General features: G+C 38.3%; 1 protein-coding gene across 1 annotated transcript in view; it reads left to right on the forward strand.

Annotated features, from left to right (window-relative positions):
* Positions 1-16,211, forward strand: part of sugct (succinyl-CoA:glutarate-CoA transferase) — a 133,519-nt gene extending 117,308 nt beyond the window's left edge. The window contains exon 14 of the mRNA XM_083547367.1: positions 14,125-16,211. Coding sequence (XP_083403493.1) covers positions 14,125-14,288 — 164 coding nt within the window. The 3' untranslated portion in view covers positions 14,289-16,211. The remainder of the gene's footprint in view (positions 1-14,124) is intronic.
* The last annotated feature ends 8,444 nt before the right edge of the window (positions 16,212-24,655 follow it).

The raw sequence follows: 24,655 nt of genomic DNA on the forward strand, positions 1-24,655 counted from the left end.
TCTGCTTGTGTTCTATATGGTGGATGTTCAGCCTGGATATATTCATTAGGTAACAACATTAGAAATGTATTTGTTTGTTAATATATTAAATAGGGCTGACAAAAATTAACTTGTAATAGCGCGTAACACAAATTCATTTTAACGGCACTAACTTTATTAACGCTCGATTAATGCAGCGCGCATTTTTGTTTAACCATTTTTTATTAAAAAATTTTAATAAATATAAAAGAGGTGAAATTAAAACCTTCAACCCAACACGCATTCATTCACGACGTACTATTCTTTACTCAGATATAAAAAAATAATTACGGAAAGATTATTCTCAATCTGTAAACATTTGTTTTACTGATGTCTCCAATTAGCACCAAAATCCGGCATGATGCACACAATTAACCCTCAGGGGTCAACAAATGCGCCGGCACGTTTTGTGGCATTTTTTCCTTATAACAATAAAACGAAATTGAATTACTCTTTTTTTTTTTTTGCGTACAGATTAGAGCAATATATCGTTCGAATCTGAAAAGGTTCTACGTTTATTTCTATACACTCATAATAAAAACGAAAGGCAGATTTTGTAAAATAAAGAAAAGATAGGGGGCGCTCTCTGCCGTCTCTGTCATCTCTGTTCAAAAACACATCAATAAAACAACCTGAATCTCACTGAATATTTGCCTCACAGACAAAATAAATATATGAATAAAAAGCTTAAAATGTCTACTTTTAAGTAAATAGTGTCCTGATGATTTACATAATTCAAAACACAATGATTACTTTAAAACATTTCTAGGAATATTTCGATTTTTGCCCTGCACTCTTTTCTTCACTTTTTTAACACACTCTTTATTATTTTGCACTGTTCCTGCTTCACCATCTTCACACCATCCAACATCCTCTCTCTCTCTCTCTCTCTCTCTCTCTCTCTCATTTTCCTCATTCATCAGCTACTCAAAATACTCCCTCCATCTTCTCAACACACTCTCCTCACTAGTCAACACATTTCCATCTCCATCCTCAATTGCTCCAACTTGCAGCACATCCTTCCCTGCTCGGTCCCTCTGCCTGGCCCATAGGTATAAATCCTTTTCTCCTTCCTTAGTGTCCAACTTCACATACAGCTCCTTATATGCCTTTTGCTTGGCTTTCACCACATCCCTCTTTACCTGCTGCCGCATCTTCTTGTACTCCTATGCATCTCTCTGCTAATCCTAATTCCCAAATTTTGCCAACCTTTCTTCTTATGCTCTCCTGCACTTCCTCATTCCACCACCACGTCTCTTTGTCTTTCTTTCTATTTCCAGATGTCACACCAAGTATCTTCCTAACTGTTTCCCTTATCAGTTCTGCAGTAGTTGCTTAATCATCCAGCAACGCTTCACCACCGAGCCTCTGTCTGACCTCTTCCCTGAATCTCACACTACAGTCTTTCTCCTTCTCATTCTTTTTTCTCTTTTCACTCTCCTCCTCTTTTTCTTCACCTCTAAAGCCATCCTACAGACCACCATCCGATGATGTCTAGCTACACTGTCCCCTGCCAACACCTTACAGTCCCCAATCTCCTTTAGGTTCCATCTTCTACATAGAACATAGTCCATCTGTGTGCACCTTCCTCCACTCTTATACGTCACCCTATGATCATCCTTCTTCTTAAAATAAGTGTCACCACTGCCATTGTCATCCTTTTTTAAAAATGTACCACCATCTGCCCTTCCACATTCCACTCCTTAAAGCCATACCTACCCATCTCCTTATTACCACCTCTGTTCCCTTCACCTACATGGCCATTAATGTCTGCCCTGATCACCAATCGTTCATTCCTAGGTACACCTTCCACCACTTCATCAAACTCAATCAAGATTATTTCCAACCCAGCATAAGCACTGATGACATTTATCATCACGCCTTCAATCTCCAGCTTCATGTTCATCACTCTATCAGAAACTCTCTTCACCTCCACTACACTCTTACTGTACTCTTCCCTCAGAATCACCCCTACACCATTTCTCTTTCCATCCACACCATGATAGAAAAGTTTAAACCCACCTTCAATATTCCTGGTCTTTCTCCCTTTCCTCTTAATCTCCTGAGCACACAAAATGTAATTCTCCTCTCTATCATATCAGCTCCCTCTCTCCCTTTACCAGTCATAGTACCAACATTGAATATGTACACCCAAACCTCCACTCTCCTACACTTCTCCCTTCACTGCCGTCTCTGTAGACGTCTTCCTCCTCTCCTTCTTCTTCTTCGGCCAACAGTAGCCCAATTTCCACCGGTACCCTATTGGCTAACGATACCTGTGGCGGTCGTTGGTAACCCGGGCCTCGACCGATCTGGTATAAATTTCTGTTTCGTGATTCGCATATTTGATTTGGCACATGTTTTACGCTGGATGCCCTCCCTAACATGACCCTACCCATTTATCCGGGTTTGGGATCGGCACTAAGAGTGCACTGGCTTGTGCAACACTGATGGCTGGGTTCATAATAAACAAACTTTTCATAAAGTATACATATTAGTCCATTCTTATTCTTATTAATTGAAGGTACATTTAGAACAGATAAAAATGACTGGTTAAGTTGCAATTAATCATGAGTTAACTTATGACAATCATGTGATCAATCACGATGAAATAATTTAATCGATTGACAGCCCTAATATTAATATGACATGAGGTCCAGTTACCAGCGTGACACTTAAACGGGTAGTAGTAATGGCTACTTTTTACGTAAGTACATGTCCGAGCCCAAACTTCTTTACTTCACCTCAAATGGAAAAGTGTAGTCAGTACTTTTAAAACATGAGTATTTGTACTTCTACTTGAGTGAAGGATGTGTGTACTTTAGCCATCTCTTCCAGTACAGCATACAGTAGCATTATAAAGAATATTTATAAATTATGGTAATTAATTATAGAGGATTTTGAAAGCTTTATGAGGCATTATTATTGTTTCTTTTAAACCTGCATGAATCAAAAGCACATTACTAATCAATGGTTTGAGGATATTGGTTTCAAATAATGTGTTACTCAGGCATGTAGCACGTTTGCAAGAATAGAAGTGGAAAATAAAATTTTGGCATATTTGCATATATGTCTATAGATCTATTGCAAAAAAAAAAAAACAGGCAAATTATGAGGGGGGGGGGGGGTAGTGGTAAGCAGTGAACGAATCCAATATGGAATGGGAGGAGAGGACAGAAAGGGCTTTGTTGCAGGAGGAGGGAGAGGAAGCCCTTGAACCATGCCTGCGGAGGAGAGAGGAGCGTGTCCCTCCCTCGCCAGGGTACAAGGCTGAGGAGAAGCAGATGTTGGTGCTGAACAGAGGAGCGAGGAGCAGGGGAGAAGAGAGAGAAAAAGAGGACGGTGGATGTGGTTAGGGCATCGCTCTTAACTGCTGAGGCTGCGAAACCACACACACGCACACAATCATGTTCGAGTTTTGCTGTTCCCTCCTTTTCCTGCCTTTTATTTAAACGCCCGCCGCCTCTCGCTGTCCCCTTTGTGCCATTTGGCTGCTTCTGGTTTTGTTTTAGGTCGTGCTCATATTTTTTTTGTTTTGTTTATTTATTTGCTTTAATACATTTTATTAGAACAGGGTTTGTGTATGTTGCATTCATTTGTTTTTGGTTTTGAAAATGAAAAACATTATGTTACAACCATTTTTTTCCCTTACAAATTTAAAATATTTCAACTATGCTTCATTAATAGTTTCTTGCCATCTTATTTCTTTGACTTAAGTTATTTGGTTGTGTGGATGGGAAAAAACTGATCAACCATCAGTGCATAATCAATCAATGGCTTCATCTAACATTCTGAATTCGCTCTTAGAAGATATTTACAATTATGGCATTTCATTTCAATGACTATCAGGCCCTTAATTGGTTGGAATGAAAATCTGCACCCACACTGGCCTTTTGTGAAAAATATTGCACACCCCTGCCTTAACCACGAAACTACCATCTCCCCATAATATGGATTGCTATAAACTTTCTTTCGGCTTCTCCCATTAGGGGTCGCCACAGCGGATCATCCGTATTCATGATCCGCATGTTCGATTTGGCACATGTTTTTACGCTGGATGCCCTTCCTAACGCAACCCTCCCCATTTATCCGGGCTTGGGACCGGCACTAAGAGTGCACTGGCTGTTCTGCAGTGTGAGTGTCTGTACATAATATGGATTGCTATGAGATTTTTAAAAGCAGTGAGAGTGACAGTAAATAGCAGTCCAGCCCATGTCCTCGTTTTACAATGTTAGGGCATGCACAAAATCTACAGACACTCACACTGCAGAACAACCCTGCTTTGCCTCACTCCGCCTCTCCTCAAACTGCACCATGTTCTTCTAGATTGTCTGCGATCTCTGAATATTTTGCTTTAGTTTGTATCATATTAGTTACAGTATCATTTGTACAAATGACTCCAGAGTGGGCATTTCTTCCTAAGAAAAGTTCACCAATTAAATGTTCATTTTCTTCATGTTTAGGATTGTTAGATTGCAAATATTATGCATTGTGCACAAACCGCATTGTCATACACATTGCTTGCCTCACTTAAAGTCACCTTCTTAAATGGTTCGTTAGATTTAAAGGGTTCACTGAATTTCTGATGGGTAAACACTTTGTTTCACACTTTTACATAAAACCTTACGAATCCTTATTGCAGGGGTTCCCAGACCTTTTGGTTTAACAACCATGTTGTCATTATGCATTTTGTTTTCAACATTTATCATTCTAGATTTATAACATAGGACTACTGTAACATGTGTATAGTCAAAAAAATTACTTAATGCCAATTGCCCATTTAAGAAATTACAGTTCTAGAAAAGGCTGCAACTCTTTTTAAAACTGTATTTGTTTGTTTGTTTGTTTAGGGGTGTTTTTGTGTCTGTATCTGTAATGCAGCAAGAGTCATCCAAAACTCATCCGAGGCCCAAATAAATGATTAAAATGAAGGATGCAAAGATAGACCAAAACAAGCCCACAACAAGTTCATTGCATACTTAAGTGTTCTTGGCTTCCAATCGGAGCTGATGCGGGAAACACTGCTTTAAGGTTGTTTTGATCCTTAATAGACTGTTGTGTAATTTAACAAAGAAGCTTCAAATATTCCTCTAAAAAGACATCTGAAGAATCCATGGAGCTTTAAATAATTAGGAGTGTGAGGGTTTTCTCCCCAAAAGACATATATACTATCTATTGTGTAAGTCCTGTATAGTGCATGATTACAGATGTTTTTTTTTCTTGAACATGTTATAAAAACTATTATTATAATATTTTTACTCAAACATTTAAGGTTCATTGGATCCCTAAAGGTTCTTAGCTTGCAGAAAAGGGTTCTTCCACTTGCTTTCTACTTACTTACTTTCATGTGTCTGAAAAATTGATGGTGCTTGTATAAACGTACTATGTGCATGACCAAGCATCAATTTAGAGCCTAAAATATGATCTGACTCTCTTATATAACCCACTTTAGAACACATCACGGTCATGGAATAGGTTATTCATGATTTACTGTTATCAATATATTATGAGTCAGTGACATTTAAGGATCTCCCTGGTGATCTCCCTGCTCGAGGATTCAGACGTTCTCCAAGTCAGCAAAATTCTTTTAAATCTGTGGGGTTCTTTTTTTTTTTTTTTTTTTTTTTTTTTTTTTTTTTTTTTTTTTTTAAGTAAACATCACAATTTATTTGGACAATCAGCACTTCCTGATTGAAATCAAGGGTAATTTTATCTTCCTGGCATTCAGCCCCTTTTACATATGCTCCCTTGTATCAATGGGTATTAAAATGAACATCAGGAACTAGTTATGAATAGCTCAAAAGGCATGACACAGAGATGTGGCTCTTGTAATGCAGGTTTTTGGCTGTTCCCCCGTTCCTTCTTTGCCTCCTCCCCCCCCGCCTTCCACTGCTAACAGAAATTCCCCGTTATGTTTTGAGATTCCTTCTATCCTAAAGTACAGAAGGAATAAATCCTGCAGGTTAAAGCATCAGTGCCAGTGAAATCTGTGCTGGCTTTGACCTATTGGTGCATTGGAGAAAAACAACAAAGCACAGAGGAAGGAAGTGCTTCTGCATATTAAAGCAGTGTGTGGGGGGTGGGGTCACAACCATTTATTGCATGAAATGATTTTTTGAATGCGAGTCTTTCGCTCTTTGTTTGTTCACCAAACTTGCGTCTGTCGTGGATATTTCGTCAGAAGAGGTTTGGTAATTAGTTTCAGCAAAATTAATGAGGCTTTGGCGAATAAAGATGGAAGCGGGTATATGCTAATGCCGCCTAATGATTGCAATAGCATGACTACAAGGGAAGGAATCGCATGCCATGATTTGCTTAGTGACATTTATTTTTTTTTATCAACATTAAGTCTCGAATTTTCCTTTAATGGTGTTTTAACCAAGCACTTTGCAGCTTGTTATGCTAAGTGTAAAAACTTAAATCTTTTATTTCATTTGTAAAACATGAAGTATAATATAGTAAAATATATATATTTTTAAGTGGTGGTGTAAAGTTTTTTTTTTAATTAAATTATATTTAAGTAATTTATCTATCATCATTTATCTGTCTATATGGTTTGTTTAACCTTGTAAAAAAAAAAGAAAATTGATTTGATCCAATCTGTTACATTATATCTGGACATTCGCTTTGCAAACTTTAGTTTCTCCACCCCATACCATTTTCATATTGGACTGATTATTAACCCCTAATATGTTTTTTTTTTTTGCACTTTTTTTCATCAAGTTTTTGTTTTACTTTGGTTGTTTATAATCTAATGTATGTTGTACTACATTTATTGCTCTTGGTCTGTGCTTCCAGTTTTTTTTTTTTTATAAATATCTGCACTTGAACCCAGCCATTATGAATGCACAAGTCAGTGCACTGTTAGTGCCAGGCCCAAGCACGGATAAATGGGGAGGGTTGAGTTAGGAAGGGCATCCAGCGTAAAACATGGGCAAATCAAATATGCGGATCATGAATTAAACTTTCATACCGGATCGGTCGAGGCCCGGGTTACCAATGACCGCTACAGGTATTGTTAGCCAACAGGGTACCGGTGGAATTGGGCTACTGTTAGCCGAAGGAGGATAAAGAGAGGAGGAAGACGTCTACAGAGACAGCAGGAAAAGGAGAAGTGTAGGAGAGTGGAGGTTAGAGTTGTTACTTTAAATGTTGGTACTATGACGGGTAAAGGGAGAGAGGTAGCTGATATGATGGAGCGGAGAAAGGTAGATATGTTGCGTGTTCAGGAGACCAAGTGGAAGGGGAGTAGGGCCAGGAACATTGGAGGTGGGTTTAATCTGTTCTAACATGGTGTGGATGGAAAGAGAAATGGTGTAGGGGTGATTCTGAAGGAAAAAAAAAACAGTAAGAGTTTATTGGAGGTGAAGAACGTTTCTGATTGAGTGATGAACCTGAAGCTGGAAGTTAAAGGGGTGATAATAAATGTGCCTATGCTCCACAAGTGGGTTGTGAGATGAAGGGGAAAAAAATTCTGGAGTGAGTTAGATGTGGTAGAAGGTGTGCCTAGGAATTAAAGATTAGTGTTTGGGGCAGATTTTAATGGGCATGTAGGTGAAGGGAACAGAGGTGATGAGGAGGTTATGGGTAGGTAAAGCTTTAAGGTGAGGAATGTGGAAGGGCAGATGGTGGTAGATTTTGCTAAAATGATGGAAATGGCAGAAGAAGAAGGATGAGCATAGGGTGACATATAAGAGTGGAGTAAGGTGAACACAGGTGGACAATGTTCTATGTAGGAGATACAAAACTGAAGGAGATTGGCGACTGTAAGGTGTTGGTAGGGGACAGTGTAGCTAGACAGCATCGGATGGGGGTCTGTAGTATCGCTTTAGGGGTGAAGAAAAAGAGGAGTAGAGTGAAAAGAGAAAAATAGATTAAGATGGTGGAAACTGAAGGAAACAGAGTGTAGTGTGAGATTCAGGGAAGAGGTCAGACAGGGGCTCGGTGGTGGTGAAGAGGTGCTGGATGATTGAGCACCTACTGCAGGAGTGATAAGGGAGAAAGCTAGAAATGTACTTGGTGTGACATCTGGAAATAGAAAGGAAGACAAAGAGATGTGGTGGTGGAATGAGGAAGTGGAGGAAAGCATGAGGAGATAGAGGTTGGCAAAATAGAATTGGGTTCGGCAGAGTGATGAGAAAAGTAGTCTTTAGTAAGGAGAAAGTGAGAGCAGCAATTAAGAGAAGCTTTATTTTATACTTTATTTGCTTTGAGAATGTTGATGGAGAAGTATAGAGAAGGTCAGAAGGAGTTGCATTGTGTGTTTGTGGATTTAGAGAACGCGTACGACAGAGTGTCGAGAGAGGAGTTGTGGTATTGTATGAGGGAAGTCGGATGTGTCAAAGAAGTATGTGAGGGTGGTACAGGACATGTATGAGGACAGTGTGACAGCAGTGAAGTGTGCAGTAGGAACGACAGACTGGTTTAAAGTGGAGGTTGGACTGCATCAAGGATCGTCTCTAAGCCCTTTTCTCTTTGCAGTGGTGATAGACAGGTCGACAGACGAGGTCAGACAGGAGTCTCCGTGAACTATGATGTTTGCGGATGATGTCTCAATTTGTGGTGAGAGTAGGAAGCAGGTTGAGAAGAGCCTGGAGAGGTGGAGGTACACGCTGGAGAGAAGGGGATTAAAAGTCAGTAGAAGTAAGACAGAGTACATGTGTGTGAATGAGAGGGAGGGCAGTGGAGTGATGCGGTTGCATGGAGAAGAGGTGGTGAAGGTTGAGGAGTTCAGGTACCAGGGGTCAACAGTGCAAAGTAATGGAGAGTGTGTTAGAGAAGTGAAGAAAAGAGTGCAGGCAGGGTGGAGTGGGTGGAGAAGAGTGACAGGAGTGATTTGTGATAGAAGAGTATCTGCAAGAGTGAAAGGGATAGTTTATAGGACTTTGGTGAGACCTGTGATGTTGTATGGTTTAGAGACAGTGGCATTGAGTAAAAGACAGGAGGTGGAGCTGGAGGTAGCAGAGCTAAAGATGTTGAGATTTTCATTAGGAGTAACCAGGATGTACAGGATTAGAAACGAGCTTATTAGAGGGGACCGCGCATGTAAAATGATTTAGATGTTTGATTGAGATGATTTGGACATGTGCCGAGGAGGGACATGGGCTATATCGGTAGGAGAATGCTGAAGATGAAGCCACCAGGAAGGAGGAAATAAGGAAGACCAAGGAGGAGGTTTATGGATGTGGCTAGGGAAGACATGCAGGTAGTTCGTTTGAAGAAAACAAAGAAATATCTGCACTTGCATCTGTCTGATGCCTAGATTTGTATCTGTGACCAGCAGACTTGAGTGCTGTATTAATATGTATAGATTGAGTATAGAGGCCCTTGAGGTCTTCCTTGAGCACTTTCCAGTCTAGGATTTTCCTTTATTGAATTCTGACCACTAATGAAGTTAGAATGGAGGTTAAAAAAAAAGGGGCAAAAAAATATGTCTGGGGTAGTCGTGTACCCCATTATACCCCATTTCTAGCGTTTACTGAAGCCAATAATATGCAGGCGTGTACTGAGAGCAACAGAGATTGAGAACCGCATTTTTAAGTATATTGAGTGCTTACAGGATTCAACGGGATTTCACAGGAAGAAACACGCATCGTCAATAGCCACATCTGTAGATATATAATGCCTTTTAAAAGTTAAAAAACCTTAACCTCTTAAGAAAAACCTTAAGAATTGGACAGTGAATGACTGGAAAAAGGTTCTGTGGACAGATAAATCCAAATTTGACTTTTTGGGCTCTAACAGAAGAATTTGTTTAAAATGACTTTAGAGTTTTTCAGGTTGTTTTGGAGCAGGAAAGGTTATAGACTTATTCCGGGTAAAAAAAATCCTAAACCAACATAGCTACCATTCCATAGTTTAACACCATACAATTCCATCTGAACTGTGGCTAATTGGAGCCAACTTTACCATACAACAAGATAATGACCAGGGCATGCATTCACACTCTGTAAGCATTATTTAGCATACAGTCAGCTGGAGTGTTATCTATCATGATCTGCCCAGTCACCAGACCTAAATCCATTTGCTCTAACTGCTTTGGGATGAACTGGATCACAATATAATAAATAAAATACCAAATACCTTAACTTTAAGTGTTTCAAAATAAACTTCAAAATACAGCAGCTACACCATTTTTTAAAACAACTGTATTTTTGTATATTAAAAATAAAAAATGAAAAATACTTTTACAAGGGAGCATGAAATTACTTCGCAAACCTTCTTTGAATTGACCTGTTTGATCTGTTCTTTCACCATCACACTAACTCAGTTAATTAAGTAAACAATGTTTGATAGCAACAGCTTTTCTAAGGCAAAGTCACGCAATAAATCTGACCTATACAACCAGTTAACAGAACAAATATTCACATACATAATCCCTGTGATCTCCCAGGTGAAGGTTAGTTTTAAAGTAGCCAACAGTTTAATGTTTAACAGTTTGTAAATGACTCATAATTGTATCCTAATTTAGTTACTTGGTGTTTGGTAACGAAGGGATACTTTGCATCAGATAACAAACAAGTCATTCATAAAAAGATGACTGATGGCCCCTGTATTCATAGCAAATAGGTTTTAACTAATTAATCATTTGATTGTTAATCATAAACATAATATATTATGTGCCAGGCATTCATGCAATGGTATGAAAAATCATGATCCTGCTAAACAGCTACTTCAATTCAGAGTACAATATACAGCAAATATTTATTTATCGATCTTAGGACACCTATTTGGAAGTTTAAAAATAACATTTTAACATTTCAACTATTAAATGATCAATATGAAAACTGGCAGCTTGCACGTTTCTTACCACGACCACCTTCTTTCATATACAGTTGTATGCAAAGGTTTAGGAACCCCTGACAATGTCCATGATTTTCATTTATAAATATTTGGGTGTTTAGATCAGCAATTTAATTTTGATCTATCAAATAACTGAAGGAAACTAATATTTCAGATTAACAGAAATTAACAGAAAATGTGCAATAGGCATTAAAACGAAATTAGACAGGTGCATAAATTTGGCCACCCTTGTTATTTTGTTGATTTTAATACCTGTAAATACTTAGCACTGATTAATTGGAACACACAATTGGTTTGGTGTGCTCAAGCCTTGAACTTTATAGACAGGTGCATCCCAACATGAGAAAAGGTATTTGAGGTGGCCAATTGCAAGTTTTTGTTCTCTTTGACTCTCATTTGAAGAGTGGCAACATGGGGGTCTCAAAACAACTCTCAAATGACCGGAAAACAAAGATTGTTCAACATTATGGTTTCAGGGAGGGCTACAAAAAGTTATTGCAAAGATATAAGCTGTCAGTGTCCACTGTGAGGAACATAGTGAGGAAATGGAAGACCACAGGCACAGTTCTTGTTAAGGCCAGAAGTGGCAGGCCACATAAAATATTGAAGAGGCAAAGGCGAAGGATGGGGAGAACGGTCAAAAACAGCCCACAGACCACCTCCAAAGACCTACAACATCAACTTGCTGCAGATGGTGTCACTGTGCATCGTTCAACAATTCAGCACACTTTGCACAAGGAGAAGCTGTATGGGAGAGTGATGGGAAAGAAGCCTTTTCTGCACACACGCCACAAAGAAGTTGCTTGAGGTATGCACACGCACAATTGGAGAAGCCAGCTTCATTTTGGAATAAGGTGCTGTGGACTGATGAAACAAAGATTGAGTTTTTGGTCATAACAAGGGGCGTTATGCATGGTGGCAAAAGAACACAGCGTTCCAAGAAAAACACTTGCTACCCACAGTAAAATTTGGGGTTCCATCATGATGTGGGGCTGTCTGCCAGTACTGGGAATCTGGTTAAAGTTGAGGGTTGCATGGATTCCACTCAATATCAGCAGATTCTTGAGAATAATGTTGAGGAATCAGTCACAAAGTTGAAGTTACACCGGGGGCTGGATATTTGAACAAGACAACGACCTAAAACACTGCTCAAAATCTACTCGGGTATTTATGCAGAGGAACAAGTACAATGTTCTTGAATGGCCATCCCAGTCCCCAGACCTGAATGTCATTAAACATCTGTGGGGTGATTTGAAGGCGGGCTGTCCATGCTCGGCAACCATTAAACCTAACTGAACTGGAGATGTTTTGTAAGCAGAAATGGTCCAAAATACATTCATCCAGAATCCAGACACTCATTACAGGCTATAGAAGGTGTTTAGAGGCTGTTATTTCTGCTAAAGAAGGCTCTACTAAATATTGATGTGATTTTTCTGTTGGGGTGCCCAAATTTATGCACCTGTCTAATTTCGTTTTAATGCATATTGCGCATTTTTTGTTAATCCAATAAACCTCATTTCACTACTGAAAAATTACTGTTTCCTTTAGTTATTTGATAGATTAAAATAAAATTGCTGATCCAAACACCCAAATATTTATAAATGAAAATCATGGACATTGTCAGGGGTTCCTAAACTTTTGCATACAACTGTAGATCAATTTTCTGTTCTGATCTTAAGTCTGGGCAAACTTGAGACAATGTCCACTGTGAAAAGCGCTATAGAAATGAACTTAAATCTACTGAGGTCTCATTTTTATAATGCCATCATGTAGACATCTCACAAAGTATTTTTCACTATTTTAAAACTTAAAAAATACAAAACACTAAAGAATTTTGATAACGAAATATGGAGCCATTTTCATCAAACCTGTTTAAGATACCATCAGCCTACAACTCTGCTAAGAGGATAAAAAAAAAAAAGAAGACAAAGCAAACTGGGAAACGTGTTAGTGTTTCAGGAAGAGGTAGGTCTTCACCTGTCTCCACTGTTTAGACAGCTAGGCGAAGTTCATTCTACCACCTTGGTGCCAGAACAGAGAAGAGCCTTGAAGTATACTTACCTCTTACCCTGAGATTTTTTCCACTTTCTCTCCACTGATTTAAGTTTGCACTTCTGATATCCAGGCTCGGGACAAGAAGTCTTTTGGGTTTAGTACTCAGGGGAAGAATTTGTCCAAGAGTCCAAGGATAGAGAGGAAAATGAGTCAGGGTCAGGAAGAGATGAAAGAGTACAGGAAGATACAGAGGAGGGAGAGATGGAGTGAAGGTTACAACGGATAAGAGAGATGTTTTTTAGGTAGGATAGGGAGAGAGCTTGTAAGGGAAACCAAGTGATGATCACTAATTTGAAGTGGGGTAGCAGTCATGTCTGTAGCTGGGGTTGGGCAAGTGAAAACCAGGTCAAGGACATTTCCTCCCTTACGTGTGGGAGGGCAGCTGTTAAATGTCAAGGAGAAGGAATTCAGAAAAGTCAGAAGATAATATGACTGAAGTTTGTCAGATGGGAGGTTGACGTCACCAAGAACTGCCAGAGGGGTGCTGTCAGAAGGGAAAGTTCTAAGAAGTGTCTTCATCTCTTCAAGAAAGTCTCAAGGGGGACCAGGAGGGCAATAGTTGATGATGATGAAGAGGTTGATTGTAGAGGTAACTGAAACTGCATGGAATGCAAAAGAAGAGATGGTTAGATGAGACAAAGGGAGAGGTGTGAAACACCATCTCCGTGACAACAGTAAACCTGTACCACCACCTCTACATGTTCCTCTTGTTGAGTGAGAGAAAGCATAGGCAGAAGATAGACCAGCTGGTGTAGTGGTGTTCTGTGGGGATATCCAGGTCTCAGTGAATGGCAGAAACCCTAAGGGATTGCTTAATTTTGTTCATTTTAATGAATAACTTTCAAATATTTCATTAAACAGTAATCTACTAAACCTGTCTTAAAAACAGCAGGACTGCTCAAACACTCAAAACTAATAATAATAACCACCTGTTGATTGGTTTTGTTTAATCTAGCATTGCAGCCTATTGCTTCTTCTTCTATGTAACTCTGTATAATCTGACTAAACTTCCTAGGCAATGTGTCGGCGTGTTCTACACACATATTCATCCCACCCTTAACATAGCAAGTCTTTGAACTCACTCATCAGCAGCAGCAGCACTGCAGATCTAATCCACTAAATTCAAACCTATCTACACTCCATTTCCGTTACTCAACCATTGCTAACCTTTTCCCAAAAGTTATGTCTAAACTGAATGTATATTTTAGTAACAAACAAAAAAAGATTACTGTTATTTGTTTCTTGCAGGTCCTGCTGTCCGATTCAGCAGTTTTGAGTTTGACAAACCAGCTCCGCCTCCTGTGATTGGTCAGCACACAGTCGAGGTCCTGAAGGGCATCCTGGGCTACAGCGATGATGTCATCAACCAGCTTCTGGCTTCACGGACCGTCGCTCAAAATACAGTTTACTAACTCCAACAAACAAGGCATGGCGGAGTCCACGCCCCAAATACAATCATACACCCTCCTCTTTACCAAATAAATACACTGGGTCTAACGTGCACAAACATACTTACTGGCAAGACACTCAGGGAGAAATATTGTTCCACCTCCCACACTCTATGGTTATGTTTTAAGAATTAATCGGCTGAAACCAGCCAACCGAAAGCACACCGCAAAACGTAATGGTAACAACAGAATGACGCATGAGGAGGCCCGGAGGCTCGGGCTTGCCAATTGGCGTGTCGAGCCGAATGTGGTCTGGCTCTGTGACCTGCTCTCACATTCAAATCACCTCACACTCTTCTTCCTGTTTTATTGATCTATAACATGTACAGACTCCCTGATGGATAAGCTTCCAAATCTAATGTTTAGTAATGGAAAGAAGGAAAATCTGTTCCTCAGCTCTTGGGCTGTCCCTAAAACCTTTAAGCTCAGTTCTACATCACTATTTTGGCAAAATTTACACTATCTGACTAAACTCCAAGTCTAATGTGGAAATACCCTCAGAATTTGTGGAAATAACCTACGGTAAAGGATACACGACACACCTCGGGATTTTTGTGTAGTCTGAATTAAAGTAAAATGAATGCTGTTGAACACTTTATAAATTGAAATCATACTTTTAGTCATTTATCTATTGGCCAATTTTTGTATTTGGGAAAATCTTAATGTAATAGAACTGCACTATGGTGCACATGGTGCAAAGAAAACACTCACATCTCCCAAGAAGTGTTGAATTTTGTCCAAGCAAGTTGTTTTTATACTTGCCAAAACGAACCACACCATGAAGGCACTTTCATTTATTTTATGGTTTAGTTTAAACAAAAGCATCACCTTAGTAATATAAGCTTTCATTTTCTACCATATTTATTTCTCAATGCAATTTAATTCACAATTCTTTTTTTTTTTTTTTTTTTTTTTTTTTTTTTTTTTTTAAGACTCTCTCCATTTATTTTTACAACTCATTTCCTTTTGTTAGCTACAGATTCTGTAGTGATTTTACCAGCAATGTTTTTTCCCTCTCCCTTTTAAACTTTAGAGTTAGATGCTGGACTATATTTAGTAGAGATGACATCAGATCTAGGAAAGTACCACATAAAAATTTGGCCGGAAGCTTACGTCAGCTATCCCTGTACCCTCAAGTGTCAAAAGAACACTACTTTCCTGCTCACACACCGTCTTTGTTCCTTAGCGTGAGAAAAAACTGCATGGGTTTTAAATTGTTTAGTGTTTTGTGCATTCAGTAGTTTGTGTGTTTTTTTTTTTTTCTTTTAGTTACACCAACACTACAACCATTATAGATGTAAGAACAACTACACTGTGAGAATTGTTATAATGTTAAATCTCCTAATTGTCTGATTGTGTAATTAACATATTTTACATAATACGACTGCAGTTTTTTAGTAATATTTTTAATTTTTTATGATACAATTTCACAATGTAATGTTTAAGTGGATGAATAGGAGAAGATTGCTTTGGGCAAAACAACTGTCAGTTATGAATAAGCTACGCATGGCTGCATAACAGCAGTTTTTTATATGCAAATTACGAGTGCACACAAACTATTTGATACGATTTTGCTGCTTTTCTCAAACACGGTGCAGCTGGAAAGACAAACAAAACAACACACTACACATCATCTGTACACCTCATAAGCACCATCATTGTTTACAGGTTGTTTACTTTCCCAGGTAGAAGCCCAAATATTTACTACAAATAAAGAGAAAAAATGATTTTTTATTATTATTTTTTTTTATATATATCTAGATTAAATTAATCATATAATCTATAATTAAGAAGCATTATGCAAGTGATGTATGAGACGCAAGTGTTGTATGAGGTGCAAGTAATTGTATATTTGTTGGATGTTTAATAAATTCATAAATACTTAAACAATTTTTGTCTTATGTGAATTAAAATGATTAAAAATTAAATTTAAAAAAACATTATTTTATGACCTTTTGTATTTAGTTTTCACTGTAAAAACTTTTAAATGTTACCGTTTAAAGTACGATTACTTTAAAAATGTAAACGCATGCAGAGGCGATAAGCGGAGGCAGAGGGAAAACTCATTTTTTACTATCATTCCTGTTCACTACGTATCCCTAAACTTTAAATTTTTACTTTTTCTTCTTTGCTTATCTTAATTTTCGTTACAATCTTCGTACCTCAATTTTTTGCTCGCGTAACAAAGCAAAAAATCGACCGAGTGACCGCTCGGAAAACTCGTACATTAATGCACTCGTAGGTTAAGGTACCACTGTGTATTAAAATCTATTACATTATAGTTAAAACATATGATGAAAAAAAAAATGTATAGATATAAAGTATATGTATATAGCAATTTGAACAATAGACATTTTCACAAAGTTTAGCAAAACATAAATAAGAATATAAATTATTAATTTATAAATTATTTCTATACATTTATAAAAACACTGAATGAAACTTCTAATTTATCTGCTGTCATACAAATGATGCAAAATTGGTTTCAGCATGACAATATATAGCGCAATGATATGAAATGATTTGCCATGTGATACTCAAAGGATTGTTGGTTAAAACAAAAACAACAACTGCCAGAGCATTTGGATTGTAGCTACATTTTATTGCATGATACCTGTAGTTCTCTTTGCAAAAGAGATTATTTTTACTGCCTCCATTTTTCCAACCAATATTTCTGCATTCCTTTCATTAATTTCTTATTTGTCTAGTTTGCATGCTTATAATTGACAGTTACTTTATTGATCTTTTTCATGGTTATTTTCTATGAGCAGGATTTGTTGGGATCTTTTCAAGTAAAAGATTGTGTAGTGCATGTGCCATCATCATCTGAGACTGATCATTTAGTTGGCACACCAGTGATTTCACAAAATTACTTCTGAGATTTTAAAAGATATTGTAGCGTGCATGCAGCTTTAGTCTGACAATTTTGGCAGTTCTGGCCCTGGAGAAGGAAGGGAAAAAAAACACATTTATTTGAGCTTGTTGCACAACCCGGAGACTAAAGAATGCAGCATTTATGTAAGAAGTGTCAATGCAATAAAATGATATCGTGTCTTAACTTTTGCACTCTCACTGCATCCAGATGTTTATGAGCTGAATGAGCGTTGTTTGACTACACTTCACAATGATGAACTCGACAGGTGCAATGTCCAAAAACACAACTCTGTTTGTTCAGAGGTTCAGTGACTATGGTAGCTCAGAGTAGAGTGATTCAGTTCCTCGTGGGGATTTGGGTTGTTTCGGATGTCAGTAATTGCCAGATATTTTTTATGTCAGATTTCTTCTTCCCGTCTGTTCTGCGCAAATGACTTGATGTCAAACACAGACTTGGGTCATGGCAGGACAGCAGCATCATGAGAATGACCACTATAAAGGACAAACCACAAGAAAAGTTTATTTGAATCCAGCCAGCAACTGCCGTGTGATTTTTACTACTTTTGCACCATGATTAGTTCTAACGTGGTTTGGGCAGAATTTTGTTTAGGCTTCAGGTTGAAAGTATTTAGCTGTAGCAAGGGCAGAGTCTCTCTATTAGACACCGTGAGAAGCAATTTTGCTCTTTCAAGAGCTACAAAAGAGGGAGTTTTTCTGAATGAGTCATCTGTTTGGATGGTTCCAGTTCATTTAACCGGAATCATGTTTTAATAAGTACCCTGGAAGAAGTACGGGGCAAATCTTTGTATGCCTAGAGCCTTGTTTTTGCACTTTTAAGATTTTTTTTTCATTTTATTTTATTGGCCAATTAAAATAGATAGGTGCCAAATACTGGCCATAAAATATTGTGTTTGAAATTCAAAACAGCAGAGTCTGTGATAAAATTTTGCAAAAATCTGTCTTTGCATATTCTTTTCATTGTTAGCGTGACCTTTCCAAAATTTTATTTAGTTTCAGTAAAATGTTGCAGTAGTTATACATGGTATACTGTAGCTACTAGTGTTATATGTGTCATATATGACTAATATGTAATGTAGTCAGGCATCAAATATACATATATACACCGTAATCTCCGGACTATAAAGCACACCCATATATAAGCCGCACCCACTAAATTTGACAAAGAGTTTTATTTTGAACATAAATAAGCCGCTGTCTACACTGAAAAAATGAACTTTACACAGGCTTTAACAAAAAACAGTGTCTGTTACACGGTGTAACGGGTGAAATATGTTGTGGCTCCTTTAAGAGCAGAGCGCCATTTTGGGAATAGCCTGCCGCCGCATTTTTCTGTATTATATATATATATTTTTATATATATATATATATATATATATATATATATATATATATATATATATATATATATATATATATATATAAATACAGTAATCAGTTTGTAAAGTGGTTGGTCGATTTGCATGAGGATTGGCAAAAGGGGCTAGTACACTCTACTGCGGCAACAATCTTAGCTATGTCTTTCCAAGCACTAATTTTCTGCTTACTGTATACACACTGGGCAAGATTAAACAAGGATATGATTTTCTTCCGTTTTCAAGTATCGAGCACTTGAGCTAATTGTCGGAAGGAAAATGAATGACAGGGGGAATGAAAATCAGACTGCATGTACCATAAGGATCATTTAAACCATTTTTGAGTTGAAATGTTATCGTAACTATTATTTTTGTTTTGTTTTGTTACTGTAAACATTAATTAAGATAGTAGCAATGATAGTAGGTGATGGTTTATTTAGCAAGATTTGCCAATAGAAATGTTTGCGATTGTGTAAGTAGAGTGCTGCAGATGACTCCTTGGTTCTGATTTTGCCTTCAGCTGCTCTCTTTTGAGATCCAGCCAAAGTGGTGGAATAAGACAGAAATGCAAGCATCAAATCTGTGACTCAAATATGTGCCACATTATGAGCAAAATTCTTACTCCCATGAAAATATTTTGGAAGGTGTGAGCGACTTGGGGTAATCAGCTGCTTGGGAGGCATTTGTTTATGTTTACAAGTCCTTGCTTGCTTGTTTTTTCGGCACGTGATCTCAGGATCACATGGATATGAAGTCCTGGGAGAGCAATGGGAAGCGCTTTCCTGTTTTCGGTTCGGGTTCCGCTGACACGTTCGGAGAAGGAAACGGGTTATCCAGCTCGGCCAGCTGTGCTTGACATTAGCCCCTTCCCGGCTCCCACACTGCATCTCTCCATCTTCAGCCAATGGGAGTTGACCCATGCCGCCGTCACTTCCATTCCAGTGTGTGTACTCCGTTGCTGTGACGATGGAGGGGTTCCGGAGTGATGGGTTGCCCAAGAAATGAAATAAGCAGAGCTGGAGTGGTCCCAAGGTTTCTGAGAAAGAGACGGAAAGAGAAAGAGGACGAGGAGGGAGAAAGGTGGGATGGAAAAGCCATCTGTGTGACTTCTGGAGAAACTCTGTTAATCTTTCGACTTCTTCCATGCTTAGACATAAATCTTAAAGTTTAAGTGACCAGTAACTTTTGGTGAAGGGTCAGAAATTTTAAAGAGAATCTTCCACGGGCTAAAGGTGGCAGCTTTCATCAACATGATGTTCCAGTCAGGTTTTAAGCTTCGAGAATTCGGGCTTTTCCAGTGGGTGCTTTGACTTCACCAGCATACTGAAGCATGATATTTTGTTCTGGAAGCACACCAAACTTTTGTCATTCACTGGCTGCTGCATAAATTAGGTTATGTAAACTTTCCCTGTCACTGTTCCTCAATTCTTTGAAGTTGTGCCATTTAGACCAGCTTGCACTGTAAGCCATATGGATAAAAGACAAATATCAGGGTTTTGCCCCCAATTTCTCAAATCAAGACCTTCGGGTCTTTGCATGATTGAGATAATTGACAAAAATGCTTCAAGCCCATAAGTCAAGTAACTAATGTTGTTGCACTCTAAAGTTACCACTGCAACAGTAGAACGCGAGACACTAGAGCCTGATATTTTAGCCCAGAAAATGCTGTCATTTTGATTAATGGATCATTTACAAGTATGATGATGTAAAGCTTCACTTGCTTGCACCTTGGAGGTTATAACACCAGTGTCCAGAGGGAGGATCAGCTGTGAGTGTGTGTAATTTCAGAAGGAAAGTGTGGGAGTGCTGAGAGGAAATTGCTATGGCCTGATGACAATCTCACACACTCAGCAACAGCCACCCTGAACCTGCTGCAGTGTGTTTATTTAGTGAGGAAAGCCAGGTGAGGCCTTTCTACACAGAGATCAGGTGAAGAGTATCCTGGCCTTTAGCAACAGTAGCATTGAAGTGTTTGATGTTTGAGTAGTAACTACAGCCTAACTCAATTTTTATTTGTGGTGATAACAAAATCTTCTTGCTTAGCTGTTGTAGTTGTATGAAATAGTGAGGTTGGTGCTTTCTGGCAAGTGTGGCAGATTGATAGATCACAGTGTCATTTGTTTGGTGTCTGTCGTGTCATTGCCGAGAAATTGCTAATGTCGTTTAATAGGAAAAAACTAGACTGGAAGAAACATGTGATCTTCAGTAGTGTCCAAGACTGACATTACCCACAATGCTGTTTAGCTACCTAGAGTACTGATAGTGGTGCTAGTGGTGTTCAAATCTTTACACTTGCTTTTCTCACATCCTCAAATGACTGAGCAGAACTTATAGAAAAGAAACAAACTAAAGCACCAGTGCATATACTGTAACTGTTCTACTTTTAAAGATTACAATTTCATGCCAATTCTGCTATTGACAACATCAATCTATTCAACTCATAGATAGCAATCTACCGAAGTTGGGTCAAGTCTCTGCCTGGCTCTACCACATCAGTACTTACAAACAGTGTGTTTTGAGTAGTAAGGAGAGTGTGTTGAGAAGATGGAGGGAGTATTTTGAGCAGCTGATGAATGAGGAAAATGAGAAAGAGAGAAGGTTGGATGATGTGGAGATGGTGAAACAGGAAGTGGATAGGATAAGTAAGGAGGATGTAAGAGCAGCGATTAAGAGGATGAAGAATAGAAAGTTGGTTGGACCAGATGGCATACCAATAGAACTATGAAGATGTTTAGGAGAGATGTCAGTGGAGTTTTTAACCAGAATGTTCAACAACATTCTGAAAGGTGAAAGGATGCCTGAGGAATAGAGGAGGAGTGTGCTGGTACTGATTTCAAAGAATTATGGAGATGTGCAGACCTGCAGTAACTACAGGGGAATAAAGTTAATCAGTCACACCATGAAGGTCAGAAGGAGTTGCATTGTGTGTTTGTGGATTTAGAGAAAGCGTACGACAGGGTGAAGAGAGGAGTTGTGGTATTGTATGAGGAAGTCAGGTGTGTCAGAGAAGTATGTGAGGGTGGTGCAGAATATGTATAAGAACAGTGTGACAGCAGTAAAGTGTGCTGTAGGAACGACAGACTGGTTTAAGGTAAAGGTTGGTCTGCATCAAGGATCGACACTGAGCCCTTTCTTGCTTGCAGTGGTGATGATCTCCATGGATTATGATGTTTGCGGAGGATATTGTGATTTGTGTAGAGAGTACTGAGCAGGTTGAAAAGAGCCTGGAGAGGTGGAGGTACACGCTGGAGAGAAGGGGAATGAAAGTCAGTAGGAGTAAGACAGAGTACATGTGTGTGAATGAGAGGGAGGGCAGTGGAGTGGTGTGGTGCGGTTGCAGGGAGAAGAGGTGGTGAAGGTGGAGGACTTCAGGTACCTGGGGTCAACAGTGCAAAGTAATGGAGAGAGAAGTGAAAAAAAGAGTGCAGGCAGGGTGGAGTGGGTGGAGTGATAGCAGGAGTGATTTGTAATAGAAGGGTATCTGTGAGAGTGAAAGGGAAAATTTATAGGACTGTGGTGAGACCTGCGATCTTGTATGGTTTAGAGTAAGTAGCATTGATAAAAGACAGGAGGTGGAACTCGAGGTAGGAGAGCTATAGAGCCTGAGATTTTTATTGGGAATGACGACGATGGACAGGATTAAAAATGAATTTATTAATTTAGATATAATAAAATATTAAAATTGAGTCAAATTGTTTTTATTCATTTCAAATTGTTTAATTTTAAAACAAACATTAAAAGAAATCATTTGTCAAGTAAAAGACAAAGCCTTTTTTTTAGCCGTACTTCTACTTGGTGTATTTAAACGGTGGTGATTTAATAAAATGAGTTTACATTTCTCCTTGAGAGGATCTGACACTATTACCATCCCATTTTATAGTATTAACTGTGCTTTACAGAGATTTCAGAGCTGATAGTCTTCTACTTGAGCTGCCAGGGTTTGCTTGTGAAGGCATCACATCTGACAAGCTTAAGTACTGTTGGGATTAGTCACTCCCTCTATTCACTTGGCAGCCTCAAGCATTGTTGGACAGGTCCTGCTGGTCACATGACATTCAAAGCAGCATAGAACAAATGTAACGGAATACAAATACTTTATTTTAAATGAACAGATAATGTGTTTGAAATGGATATAAGTACCGAAATGAATAGGAGGTCTTGTATTCAATTTTTTTGTTGTTTTTGTAGACCATATTGTTGATTCTAGAGATATGCATCAGGATAGAGATCTCACAAGCGTCATCTAAAATTGTGCAGATTTGTCTTTTTGTGTGTCACTGCAGGTTTGTACTTTATTGCTAGCACAAGCAAGGGATAAGATTTAAAGTTTGAAGATAAAGCCCAAGTTAATTAACAATCAAGGCATTTTTAGCATTCATTCATCCTTAGTGACTGCCTGGTCAGAGTTGCAGTGGTTTTAATTATGCTACTTTTTTGTTTTAGTGGAAAATAAAAATAAATACATTTATTAGAAAATATTGCAGGCATATTAGTAATTAAACTTCTGGGCATTGCAACTTTTACCTCTAGAGTTGCTTTGGCTTTTACAGTGTTTCTTCCGGGTAAACAATTTAAAGGAAATCAATTGTTTTAGGCCACACCCACTGTGGGTTTGGAATTGAAGATATAGCCATCCTTACACTGAGCTTTGTATTATGTTTGTAAAGACCGAAAAACATTGTCACTCTCTTGTCATTTTTACTAAAATGCTCAGATCAGAGAAGATCCAGTGTAGAAATGTTCACATAAGTTCCTGCAAGTCACATCGTGTAAGCCTGGATTTTTTCAATCCATTCATCCATGCTTAATATTTTTTTTCTTTTCTTTTAAACTGTTGCACCCCTAATGTAGCATTTCCCCCTCAAGCCATGTAATGAAACATGCCTGTTTTTTTGCGGTTGATTTATTTTCATAGTGCCCTGGAATTTGTCTACACATACTTCTATCCACTGGTCATTCAAAACTAAAAGAAATGCCACAAATGTCCGACCTATCAAAAGGTCAACCATGTCCCTCAGCTCCATGCCGTTGAGCTTTATTCTTTTGCCTGGGGAGAAGGGTCAATGTTTGGTTATGCGGGGCTAAAAGAAGTTGACTTTATCTTTGGCTGCTCCCTCTGGTGAGAAAAGTCTGGGGTGACAAGGTCTCAGCTCAGAAGACAGGGGACAAAGGCCAAAAGAGAGAGACACATTAACTGGCTGAGGAAAATTTTCAGAGAGAGAGAGAGGTGGTCAAAAGTTGAGTTGTTTATTCCAAACCAATCTACCAGAGAAATCTTTGTATAAGTGCATTATAACGGAATAACGGAAAATGTGAAAGAAAATGTATTTGGCAATGTTATAAGATTTAATTTAATAGTTTACCACATTTTTAAGAAGACAAAAACAATGGTGATTGTTGTTAAACACAAGATATACTTACTATGGATAAAGAAAAGTATACAGTATATAAGGATTTATTCTTTCATTAATACAGTTACAAAATAGCGGCAAACTAATCTTTGTCTAAGTGAGCATAGAAATCACAAAAAACACCAAATTGTGCTTCTTGATTTGCTTGCCTTTTTTATTTTATTTTTTTATTTTTTATTTTTTTGTGTGTTTTTTTTTTATTTTCACTCTATCTCTGATTACAGTGTTTATGAACACCGTTCCTGTTTATATTTAACTTCATACTGGGTTATCAACATGGTGCAGTTGCTTCGATGAATAAATCTCGTCTTGTATTCAGTCAGGGCGTGCTTCAAAACAACCTCATAGGGTTTGAATGCTTTGATAACAATCAAATCAAATCCTATGTAATTTGAACAGTAGGCCTTGCTGCAAATAACTATCACTGACATGATTTTAGATTTGAATCCATAATGAACAAATCAGGCAACAGTTTGAGGAGGAACTCCCTGAGACAACAAAAAGAAATCATTAGATGGTGACCCATCCTTATTTAGGTGACTGGCATTAGTGAAATTCAAAAAATCTTTCAAATAATGTAAAGTTATACAATCTAAATAAAATTATTTTAAGATTTTAACTGGTCAGAGATGTCTTTGCTAATGTGTGAGGTTGTCAGGGTATATTTAATGAG

Source organism: Silurus aristotelis, assembly GCF_946808225.1.
Source record: "Silurus aristotelis genome assembly, chromosome: 1".
NCBI lineage: Eukaryota > Metazoa > Chordata > Actinopteri > Siluriformes > Siluridae > Silurus > Silurus aristotelis.